This window comes from Erpetoichthys calabaricus, chromosome 11 (assembly GCF_900747795.2).
Source record: "Erpetoichthys calabaricus chromosome 11, fErpCal1.3, whole genome shotgun sequence".
Classification (NCBI taxonomy): domain Eukaryota; kingdom Metazoa; phylum Chordata; class Cladistia; order Polypteriformes; family Polypteridae; genus Erpetoichthys; species Erpetoichthys calabaricus.
Window position 1 is genome coordinate 92,355,048 of NC_041404.2, and position 12,880 is coordinate 92,367,927.

General features: G+C 38.1%; 1 protein-coding gene across 1 annotated transcript; it reads right to left on the reverse strand.

Annotated features, from left to right (window-relative positions):
- Window positions 1-2,482: 2,482 nt before the first annotated feature.
- On the reverse strand, window positions 2,483-11,677 carry LOC114660726 (dynein light chain roadblock-type 2-like). Its single transcript, XM_051933716.1, has 2 exons — window positions 11,218-11,677; window positions 2,483-2,790 (listed from the first exon to the last, which is right to left on the reverse strand). Exon 1 carries the CDS (start codon window positions 11,559-11,561, stop codon window positions 11,271-11,273), a length of 291 nt encoding a protein of 96 aa, XP_051789676.1. The 5' UTR covers window positions 11,562-11,677; the 3' UTR covers window positions 2,483-2,790; window positions 11,218-11,270.
- Between the last annotated feature and the right edge of the window lie 1,203 nt (window positions 11,678-12,880).

Consider the following 12,880-nt stretch of genomic DNA (forward strand, 5'->3'; position numbering starts at 1 on the left):
TTGCTGTCACATCATGTGACACAGGGTGGCATGTTGGCACAGTTGTAGCGCTGCTGCCTCGCTGTAAGGTGACCAGGTTTGCCATTTGCATGTTCTCCCCTTGTCTGTGTGGGTGTCCTCCAGGTGCGCCAGTTTCCTCCCACTGTGGAAAGACATACAAGTTAGGTGAACTGGTGATGCTAAACTAGGCCTTGTGTGTGTTTGGGGGTGTGTGTGTGTTTTCCCTGTGATGGACTGATGCACTGCCCAGGGCTTATTCCTGCCTTGTGTCCTATGCTAGCTGAGATAGGCTCCAGCTCTATATGAGGCCCTGGTCTGGATTAAGCGGGTTACAAAATGACATGTCATCATGTGACACAGATGTGTAGATTACATTAATCAGAAACTCTGATCTTGTCCAATGTGTGTGCGTGTGTGAGAATACATCCTGGTATTGACAGGCATCCCATCTGGGTCTGGTTGCTGCCCTTCTTGCCATGCTGCAAGGGTAGGCTCCTGCACCTTTGCTCCTGAACTGTACTAAGAGGCCTTTTAAAGTGAATACATGGATGAATAGATGGATTTCTTTTGCTGATAAGTTGGGCAGCATGGTGTATGCTGGGTGGTCTCACTGCTTTACAGATCCAGCAACCTGAGTTTTATTACCACACCTAACTGTTGTAGTGTACATGTGAACTCTGCATGTTCTCCCTGTGTGGAGAATTTGTCCTCCTGTTACAAAAATACAGGCAGGTTAAGTTGATTTATGACTCATAATTGGCCCCAGTATGTGAATGAGTGGGTCACGCATTAGACTGCCACCTTAATAATAATAATACATTTTATTTATATAGCGCCTTTCCCATGCTCATGGCATTTGTCCAGGATTTGGGTGTCTGACCCTGAATTGGATTAAGTGGATTTGAGAGCAAATTATGTGTTATGTCACTTTTCTGAGAGTATCTGTAAGTTACCAATTAATAAATAAATACATCATAGTATTCTTTAAAGTAATATAAAGATTAAACACACTTTTGGAAAAAAAAGAATTAAAAAAAGATCTTTACATTACTAACACTTGAAATTATATACAGTAAATGTTTTTGCCCAATAATTCCAGCACTGGAAATCCACATTCAGTTTATAAAAGCTGTATATAGCGCCTTTCATAGCGATTAAATATTGTGTTACAAAGCACTTAACATAATACAGATATGTATGTTTGGAAAATTAAACACAGATATACTTAAATTGATAACTATATGTTTAAATTAAATGGAAAATTGGTAAGGTTTTACGATGAAGAAAACTATTAAATAACGTTTTCCGAATGACTTCCATCTAGGGGGCACTCCAACGGTAAATGGCAGCCCTGAAGCCGTCTTCCGAAGCACTATCCTTTGCAGAACCTTACCGGAAGTGCCAGTTAACCGTGCATTTTCAAGTTACAAAGATCCCTGTATTTATTTCTTATAAAACACAGAAAATCCGCGGATAAAAATGTTTTTAGCGAATATATGTGTAAAATCAAAATAGACTTAAGCACACTTGTTTGTTAATAAATGAATAAAAATCGTTACAAAGCAGTTTTCAAACGCTCACGTTGTGTATAGGAAACCTCATTAGAAAACAAAAGTATTAATAACTTAAAAAATATAAAATGAAATTCAATGCCGTTTGAAAGACTGAAACATACCGATATTCTGCACAAACTGAAAAAATCAAAGTAATCAGTGAGATGGATCACGAGATTTTAATATGTTATTTAAACACCTCTAAGTAAGTGCACTTTGGGTGACAGGTCGATCAGAAGGCTAAGACCTTGCAGGGCATTTTTTGGAGCAACGCAATCGGCAATTTTAAAGGTTGACTTCTTAGATAATTATGTGTCAGTTAATAATCGCATGTCTTCCCCTAGATAACTGCAATTTTTAACTTTTTTTCATGTTTTACGACCAAGACAACAGGTAGGGAACTTCTGTACCTTCCACAATACAAAATGGCAAATAAAAAAAAAAAGAAAAAATTCTTGAAAAAAAATGGTCATTAAGTCGAAGACCAGATTAACATAAATGCAAATAACGCAAATCCTGCTCTGAAAAACAAATGTATTAATTTTTATGTGTAAAAAGAGAGAAGGGTGCAAAATAGCCCTATTGTGGATAGATAGATAGATAGATAGATAGATAGATAGATAGATAGATAGATAGATAGATAGATAGATAGATAGATAGATAAGCATATACAGTGCTTCCATAATATTTGGGGCAAATCCATAATTTTTCCTTGATTCACCCCTGTACTCCACAGTTTAAAATTACAAATCAAAAAAATCAGATATGATTAAACTGCAGGTTTCAGACTTTATGTGATGCCCTGTGAACTGGCATTTCTGCACATGCTCAAACTCGGGTTGTCTGTCTCTAATGTAATCAAATGGATCAGTGGTGTAAAATGGAGGCACAGAACCAAAGAAAAGATTCAAAAGAAAACAAGTCTTTATTAAGCAAGACAAAAAATTATAATGTCATGCACTAGAATGCAGTCCTCTGCAATGACACAGAATGAACATATTGTAAAATAAGCACAAAACACAAAGTGTTGGGGTATCCACTCCATAGACTTGGATAAAGCAGGTTGAAAAAAAGTAGATTTTACAGACTGAGTTCAAAATGGCACTGAATTCAAGGGTTAAAATGGCAGTTTATATGGAGACTAGACAGGAAGAGGCAGGTCCAGAGGCACAGGAACTGGGAGTGATGCTGGAGGAACCTGAAGTGACATCAGAGGACTTGAGATCAGTCTACTAGCCTGCAGAGGGAAAAAGAGAGAAAGGATTAGTGGACGGCCCCAACCCCTGGCTTGGTGGGTAAGTACAATTATTTGAGCCCATAAGATGTCTCCTGTGCGTATGTGTGTGACAGTATATATGCAACAAATATAAAAAAAGAGACAGTGAATATGTGCAACATTCACAATGGCTCAAAATAAAGGGGATGAAAAAAGTAACAGTAACAAATCACAGGTGGTGCAGTGGTAGTGTTCCTGCCTTGCAGTAAAGAGATTGTGGGAGATTGTGGGTTCGCTTCCCCGGTCCTCCCTCTGTGGAGAGCGCTTTGAGTAGTGAGAAAAGCGCTATATAAATGTAAAGGATTATTATTATTAAATGGTCAGACAACTATTCTTCTTCCTCCTCTCCTTCTACCAGGACAAATGAGGACAGACAAACCATCAAAATTAAAAGTGAAGAAAATAGCACAAGCTCAAAAATACAGAAAAATCAGTGAAAAAATGAATAACTCTCTATATACAGGAATGCTTAATAAGGATCTCTATGCAATTTGTTCAGCTACCTTCTCCCCCTAAACCCAGACAGTCATAGGACGAGCCCTGCTGAGTATCCCTCTGTTTTATATGACTGGCCAATCATTAATGCCAGCCTGACATAATCCAGTCAGTGATATCTCTGGTGACCATCCCTGCAATCTCAATCTAGGCGGAAGTCTTTCTATTTCTCAGGCATGAAGTTTGTAGCTGCCGGTGCATGTATGTACATACATGAACATGCCTCCAACTTCAGGCAGCTTCCTACTGTGCCCAGCTTAAATGCCTCTATTATCAGCCAGTTACTCTGCCATGACTCACATAACAAAACGGACGTCCTTCACCAGCATGGCATTAAGTTATACCGGGATCTCCACGTGTTAGCACTCGAAAATTAAAATGGGTGACAAGCCTTCTCACCCACGTTAAACTGCCAGGAACATTTCCACTTATGACATATCACCATTGCAGCCATTTGCTCCTGAAGCCTTTTCACCTACCATGCAGGTAAGTGCACTTTTTATGAGTAAACTATACAACCAGAAACTGCAATAGTAATAGTCAATTATTATACTGTCACAAAATGTTCTGTGATATGGCCTAACACACTTTAAGGGTATTTGCATATATTTCGGTCACACCAAGAAATCTGCAGATAGTAGTCTCTGACACATACACACATGTCTCCTGAAGACTGTTTTTGATCTGTGTATTTGGGGCTTTTTCTTTACCATAGTGAGGATTCTTCTGTCATCAGCAGTGCAGGTCTTCCTTGGCCTACCAGGCCCTTTGTGATTACTGAGCTCACCAGTGCATTCTTCCTTCTTAATTATACTCCAGACAGATTGATTTAGGTAATCCTAAGGTTTTACCAATGTCTCTAATGTTTTTATTCTTGTTTTTCAGCATTATAATTGCTTCTTTGACTTTAATTGGCACAGCTCTTGTCTTCATATTGAACAATGGCAAATACAGACTCCAAATGTAGTCTGTAGATAGAAGCAAGCCCAGGTATTGTATGTCTGCACTAATAAAGCAATGAAACACACATGAGTACTCAAAACACTTGACGCCATTTGTCTTAAACATTATGGTGCCCTGAATGGTGGGACCATGTATAAAAAATGTTGTAATTTCCACATGTTGTGACTGAAATGTATGCAAATGCCCTTAATTTATAGTCTGCAATGTATGCTTGAATCATGTCTGAATTGTTTGATTTGTAATTTTAAACTGTGGAGCAGAGAAGTAAATCAAGGAAAAATGGGCCTTTCTCTCAAACATTATGGGGAGAACTGTACATTCATTTAAGATGGGCAATGTGATAGCTCATGTATTAGCTCATAAAGATAATGAATATTATACTGTATACACTGAATTTTAGTTCACTCCCATTAATTATCGCATTTGGTTATATTTTTGATATATCAGTTATGCAGCATCACTTGTATGACAGGTCAGTACATTCATAAGTGCAACCAAAATTTAAAGGTCACTTGGTTCCTTCTGTTCTTTTCTGTTGCTGACTTAATCGCTATTTCTCTTGACCACAATCATCTCCTAGCATAAAGGGACATACTTGTTCAGCCTGAAAGCTGCGACCTGCTTTTCACCTCCGCTTGAGTTTTCATTTTACAGTTTCTTTATAAAAACACTTATGTAGTTATGGCACTTGTTATTCACTTACTTTATTAATCCCAAGGGGAAATTCACATATCTATCTAATCTCTAATCTAATCTATGTCCCTGCAAACCCTTTACTATAAAAATTATTATGATCATTGGGAGACTGCAGTTCCCTACTTGCTGTTTCCTTTAAGCATCCTTTAATCATTTGAGTGTGACTTATACAACCTAATACTTAGTTCCTAACTTTGTTATTCTTATAGTGCCTTTTCAAGTTTGGCCATATATTTTGAATCGATAGATAGATAGATAGATAGATAGATAGATAGATAGATAGATAGATAGATAGATAGATAGATAGATAGATAGATAGATAGATAGATAGATAGATAGATAGATAGATAGATACTTTATTAATCCCAAGGGGAAATTCACATACTCCAGCATTAGCATAATTATATTTCTACTAGCCGACCCACGGCGTAGTATATGCCGCATAATTATTTATTGATGGGTGAACACTTTCTCAAAGACACAGTTGTCCAAATGGGGTAGGTTTGAGGATACGACTGTGAGTGAATGAAAAGATGGAACTCTGGAGAAAGCAACATACAATTGTCCGTGACTGAAAAGTGGTTTTGGCAGATACAGGCATATCTTTTTGAGAGTTTGGCCCTGTGCCTTATTAATTGTCATTGCAAAGGCTAATCTAACAGGAAATTGTCTGCGTGTAAAAGTAAAAGGCAAATTTGAATCTGATGGGGTCAGGGAAATCCGGGGAATGAGGACAGTTTGTGAGGTAGCAGCTGCGATAGTTTTACACTCCAGTACATTGCGGTGAATGCTGGTAACAGTCAGTCTAGTGCCATTACAGAGAGTTCTTGCTGGCATGAGGTTTCTGAGAAGCATGACGACTGAACCAATTTTAATTTTGAATTTATGCTGAGGCATGCCAGTGGGCATAAGACTGCTAAGAAATTTTTCAGGGAATGAAGGATGTTCTCGGAAGTGAATGGTGATATTAGTTGGAAGTATTTGGGACATCGCCACAATTTCTGCCTGGCCACCATAAACTCTGGAAGTATTCATGTAGTCAGCGTATTGTTGAGCAGACTGTATGACTATGCTTCCGTAACTAAGAACAACGGATAGCACATCGCCGAAGTTATTGCAATGTTGGCAAACAAAGGTTACAGCCATGTTGCGAAGTTCGAGAGGAACAGTTTCGTTGATGACATTTTTCCAGAAATATCTGACTGATAGAAAGAAACAGTTACCTGATGCAGGAATTTGTATAACCTTGAAAGAAGAGTTGTTTCCATGAAATACATGTGAAGCGGTGGCCAGTTAGGAAAATGAACAGTCAACGTGGCTCACAGGTGCATGTGGACTGTAGCACAGACGAAAGCGACTCAGCATGTGTTTGGTGAGGAGTTGGGGGCAGTGCGCATGCATCCAGAGCAAGGGTGGATGCGGGAGGAGGGTTAGAGTTGGCGGGCGGGGCTCTGTCTTGCGTATCCCATGATCTTAGAGTTGGTGGCCGGGGCTCTGTCGTGCGTACACCATGCGCACTGCCTGCTCATGCCTCGAGAGCGAGGGAGGACACAGGAGGAGGGTTAGAGTTGGCGGCCGGGGCTCTGTCGTGCGTACACCATGCGCACTGCCTGCTCATGCCTCGAGAGCGAGGGAGGACACAGGAGGAGGGTTAGAGTTGGCGGGCAGGGCTCTGTCGTGCGTATCCCATGACGCGGGAGGAGGGTTAGAGTTGGCGGGTGGGGCTCTGTCTTGCGTGCGTGTGTACCCCATGGTCAGGTGACTTAGTCTTTTATATATATAGATAAGATCATCTCAGTCTTTAATGCCAAGCCACACTCATCAGACCCTATTTACAGTGAGCCTTAAACTTTTCTTGTTCTTTTTCTCTGTTGCTTGTTGTGTTGGGAAGATGGCCAAATCCTTTTGAATGGTGGTGCAGCATTTTCTGTCGTTATTTTCCCCATAATTTCTTGTATTACTTTTCTCTTTTTGAGAGCTACGTTTTTATGTCTAGGTTTGATTTCTTCGTTGCACAAGATCCTTCAAGTTACGCTCAGCTCATTTAAGTTAGTCAGATTCATTACTTGTTTAAAAATTTAATATTTCTTGCAAGTCTGCCTGTGACCCTGTTTTTAGAGATATAAATATGGATATATGATTGTAACAATTTTGAATTAGCTTTGAATGATTTTTAATAAATCTGTATATAATATAGTTTTAAAAAAATGTATGTGGTTAAGCTGATAATGCAATATTTCCCAAAATCTGGTTATGAACTTCTCCTTCTTTTGGCTGCTCCCATTATGGGTTGCCACAGCAGATCATCTTGTTCCATATCTTCCTGTCCTCTACATCTTGCCTTGTCACACCCATTACCTGCATGCCCTCTCTCACAACATCCATAAACCTTCTCTTAGGCCTTCCTATTTTCCTGTAGCCTATTTTTAATATCCTTTTCCCAATATAACCAGCATCTCTCCTCTGCACATGTCCAAACCAACGCAATCTTGCCTCTCTGACTTTGTCTCCCAACCATCAAATTTGAGCTGACCCTCTAATGTACTCATTTCTAATCCTATCCATCCTGGTCACACCCAGTGCAAATCTTAGCATCTTTAACTCTGCTACCTCCAGCTCTGTCTCCTGCTTTCTGGTCAGTGCCATTGTCTCCAGCCCATACAACACAGCTGGTCTCACTACCATCCTGTAGACCTTCCCTTTCACTCCTGATGATACCCATCTGTCACAAATTACTCCTGACACTCTTCTACACCCACTTCACCCTGCCCGCACTCTCTTTTTTACCTCTCTTCACAATCCCTGTTACTCTGTACTGTTATCCCCAAATATTTAAACTCATCCACCTTCGCCAACTCTACTCCCTGCTCCAACTCATCATTCCAATGACCTCCTTCTCATTTACACACATGTATGCTGTCTTGTTCCTACTGACCTAGAACATATCTCCACCTCTCCGGGGTCTCCTCAACCTGCTCCCTACTCACGCTATAGATTACAATGCCATCAGCAAACATCACAGTCCATGGGGACTCCTGTCTGATCTCATCTGTCAACCTATCCATCACCACTGCAAATAAGAAAGGGCTCAGAGCCCTCTCTACCACAACTCCTCTTGAGGCACCCTGTCATATGCTTTCTCCAGGTCCACAAAGACACAATGCAACTCCTTTTTGCCTTCTCTGTACTTTTCCATCAACACCCTCAGAGCAAACATTGTATCTGTTGTGCTCTTTCTTGGCTTGAAACCATACTGCTGCTCACTAATCATCACCTCCCTTCTTAACCTAATTTGCACTACTTTTTCCCATAACCTCATGCTGTTTTTCACCAATTTTATCCCCCTGTAGTTACTATAGTTCTGCACATTCCCCATATGCTTAAAAATTGGTACCAGTACACTTCTTCTCCACTCCTCAGGCATCTTCTCACTTTCCAAGATTCCATTAAACAATCTGGTTAAGAACAAAATATAGTATTTCCATTTAGCTTCATGAATGAATGCATGAATAAATTATTTGTACCTGAATAGTTTAAATAAACATGCCACTCTAATAAATACAGTACATTTTCAAGCGTGTTCTGTGATGCAAATACATTTCTGATTATTACACGTTATTATATTGCATAATAGTAAGTACTGATTTCTGGGTAGTGTAACTTAAATCTTTTGCTGATGCCAGCCTATTCCTTTTAGGATATATTGCTGTTGAATATCCCTCCTTTTTCAGAAATAAGTTGGCTATACACTGTATAGCGTGGAGGCCTAATAAGCATGATGGTTACCAGCTGCATAGGAGGATTTTTTTAACATGGATACACAGCACAGAAAAGGTCATAAATGGGAATGTTCTGTCTGAGAGTAATTCTAATGTGATGTAGACAAAAACAAAAGCAAGTGTATAATTGATGATGCATCTGCCATGTTTACAAGACTCAATGAAAGGGAAAGACTCTGATGAATTTAAAAATGCACTTCAACTACTTTCATGAAGATGTTGAAGATGATGACATGCTAAAAAAACACAAGTTTAACAATGAAGGTAAAATGACAAGCTGCGTTGACAACAAACATTTTAAGTCTAAAAATAACTTGTGCTACTAAAGAGAACTGCTTGCTCCTTGAGCAGATGGGCATTACTTCAATGCAACTTAGGCACATGTTTAAAACATTCAAAAGTTAACTCTTCCTATTGGTTAATTGAGCAAAGAGAAGTTACCTGAAGCTCTTTATGGGTATACAGTATCTATATGTTTCAACAACTCCTTTACTGCTTTCTTCAACTGAAACTTTAATTTCAATGTTTCCACCATATTGAGAAACCATACAGAAAGGAAAGGCTATTTGTCCTCACAGATTAATTTAGAGCAGATATTCTTCAATAGATTGTGATAATCTATTGTATATGAGCAGAATCAGGATTGCAATTAAAATGGGAAAGATTTGCCACTGTAATCTGAAAAACTATCTATTTCATTTTTCTAAATTATTTAAAGATGTAAATATGTTCAATTTTATTCTGTTGTATTGGAGTGTAAGTGTTTAATGTTTTTTATTTTGTTTGATGTAACTATATTTTATTATTCTATGATAAGTCTTTTTACTGTTTTTCTAATTTGGCACTGTTGATAATGAGGGATTCCCTTAATGTGCTTTTCAATATTTAAATAAAAGTTTAATGAAACAGTGAAAAATTGTCTTGACGTGTAGTACAAAGCATTTTTAGGTAATTAAGAAAAAAATCAAAAATAATTTATTTCAGATTAAAATTTGACAAAAAAAAATATTTTAAAGTGTTGCAGGAGCCTGATTTTTTGAGATCAGTGATTCCACAAGTGCTGCTTAAATTTAGTTTGTTTGAGTTTAAATTATTTCAGTATTCACATTGCTACACTGCAGAACATAAACAAGGAATGACATTGTTTCAACTTTGTTCACATGGTTCACACTCAGGAAATTACTAACAATTATACTACATTTTAACCTGGATATTTTTGGATTGAGTTCTCCAGTATTTTTGAATCTATCCTTGATTCTGTGCATCAACAACCCTGGAATGTATTAGTAAATTTCCTGGGTACATAGCAATTGAGAAAGATTACAAATAACGGCCCAGACAAGGGAGTAATGCAAAACTTAAAACAATAAATCTACCAAAGACAAATCCAGAACATTGCCTGAAGTGGATTTGGTGCTTTGGAAGGAAGACATGAAATCACAAAGTTAAAGAGATTTATACAGATTAAGGTCAGTAGAAAATCAGTCCAAATCCTTAACAAGTGAAATGTATGTTGGGTGGAAGCTGCCTAAAAACATTGAAAATTATTAAGTTCTTAAGTTTATTTGGTTTTGCTTAAGGCAATTTTTGAAAGAGGGGTAGGATGGGAAATTACTGTATGCTATAGGCAACACAACATTTTTAAGCTCACTTAACCCAAGTCAGCCTCACAGGTGCTACAGCCTATTCAAACATGATATACCCACTCAGCACAAGGCATGAAACCTCCCTGGCAAGAATGGCCACACTTATAAAGGGATAATTTGGAATTGTCAATTAATGTAAGTGACAATTATTTTTTGCTAAAATATTGTTAAATAAATAACTCTGGAAATTAAAATAGTCCTCAAACAGGACCCCCCTTCACAAGGTGTCACACTTTTGAATTGAAAACAGGAGTCTTGACCAATGAATAAGGGGGAGAGATAATAAATAAAAATATAAAGTATTCTTTTAAATATTTAATCTATACACAGTCATGTGAGTTTGCTCAAATCAGGAAGAAGTCTAAAATATTTTATTGTTATGGTTTTTGGGGTGCATAATTTTAGCAAGATGGGATGAATAATAGAACCCAAAAACACTGTCATTTTATGATTAAAAGCACAAAATCTGAAAAAAAATCAACATGACTGTCCTCTATGTATACTGAATATTTCATTGTTGGATCCTCTGCCATCAGATCTCAGGCTTACTCGAGGTCAAGAACATTGCAGACTTTCTTCAATACCTTAGAAACTGAGCTCAATAAATCAAGTACATTACAAAAAACAGACATTATGCAACAAATACCCTAGGTTTCAATGAGCCAGTGGAGGTGTATCCACATAGTGGGTCCCTAACACATTACTCAAGTTAAAATTATGACCAGTTTGAAGACTACAGTGGAATGGAATAAGCTGCTTGTACAAGATAATAAGAAGCACTGAATATAACAACAGGAAGACCTCCCTACCCTGAAGCAAGTGAATGGTTTCCACAGAACGTGAAGAGAAATCTGCAGCCATGCTATTCACTTGGAGCTTGAACCACTACAAACAAAAAATCCTTGTCCAATCCCACCATGACTTCATGCTTCTTAGACCTCATCCGTAAAAAGGTAAGGTCATTCTGTGGGTCAATATCTCTCACCGTGCCTCTAGCCAGTATTGTAATCTGACGCAAAAGTGCAGCATATTGGAGTGTGGTAGAGTTGTCTAGTGTTGTCCGAATTGGTATCCCTTGAGCATTTACAACTATAGTTCCAACCACTCCCTTATGAGACTGGATCCTTTTTAGAGTTTCCTCAACCTCTGACATCTCTGCAGACTTCAGAATATAATCACCTACTGACTACTGGAATGTAAAGGAGAAATTATTTATAATTACAGACTAACTGTCACAAGGTCTCACGAGAAGATGACCATAGACATTAACAGTTGGTATAAGAAAGAAGGAGCTGGAGAAAGGAGCTGGGAACTAGACTTAAATTTGAAAGACTAATGAAAGGTCAAGTCAAGTGAGATTGTTGAATGCAGTAAAACCTTTTCACAAGGAAATATTGACAGAAATGAAAGTTTACCACCACAAAACATCCACATGTAGTGGGAGTTGCTTTAATGTGTACCTTTGAATGAGGTTTGTAATGAAAGTTAATTTCTAAAATAGAGTTCGCTGTTTGAAAGTCATGAGCCATTTTGGAGAAATCATGCAGGACTGAGGGAGAAGAACAAAAAAATAATTTTATCTGGGCAAGCAGGCTCATCACCAAAACACAGACATAGAGTATACTCCAAATAAACAAAAAATGATTAAACAAGAACAGGCCATTTATCCCAGTCAGGTTTCTTGTATCCTTTTGATCCAAATTTCCCAAAATAATGTTTAGACCTCTTTAATTTATTTGTGAATTTGAATATTTTCTTATCTTTAGCTGTTGTTGCCAAATTCTTACAGAAAATGTTGCAGGACTTAAAACATGCCTTCTAGTTGGATGCATTTACAGTGTCCTCCATAATGTTTGGGACAATACCCCTCTGCTCCATAATTTAAAATTACACATCAAACCACCTATTCAGGCATGATTAAAGTGCACATAACAGAATTTAATTTAAGAGTATTTGCATACATTTCGGTCACAACATGTAGAAATGATAACACTTTTTCTACATGGTCCCACCATTTTAGGGCACCATAACATTTGGGACATAGCAATGGTAGGTATATTAAAGCAGTCATAGTTAGTACTTTGTTGCATATCCCTTGTATGCAGTGACTGCTTGAAGCTTGTGATTCATAGACATCACCAGGTGCTGAGTTTTTGCTCTGGTGATGCTAAACCAAGCCTCTAATGCAGCCATCTTTAGCTGCTGCCTGTTATGGGGGCTTATTCCCTTAAATTTTCTATATGGACGGCATGCTCACTTGGGTTTAAACTGGGTGACTGTCTTAGCCATTAAATAATTTTCCATTTTTTAGCTTTGAAAAACTCCTGTGTTGCCTTAACAGTATATTTGGGATCATTATCTTGTAGGTTGAGGTGCCGTCCAACGAGTTTGAGGCATTTACTGGAACTTGAGCAGATGCTTCTATACTTTCATCATCAGCTACATCATTAATGAAGATAAGTGTGCCAGTAT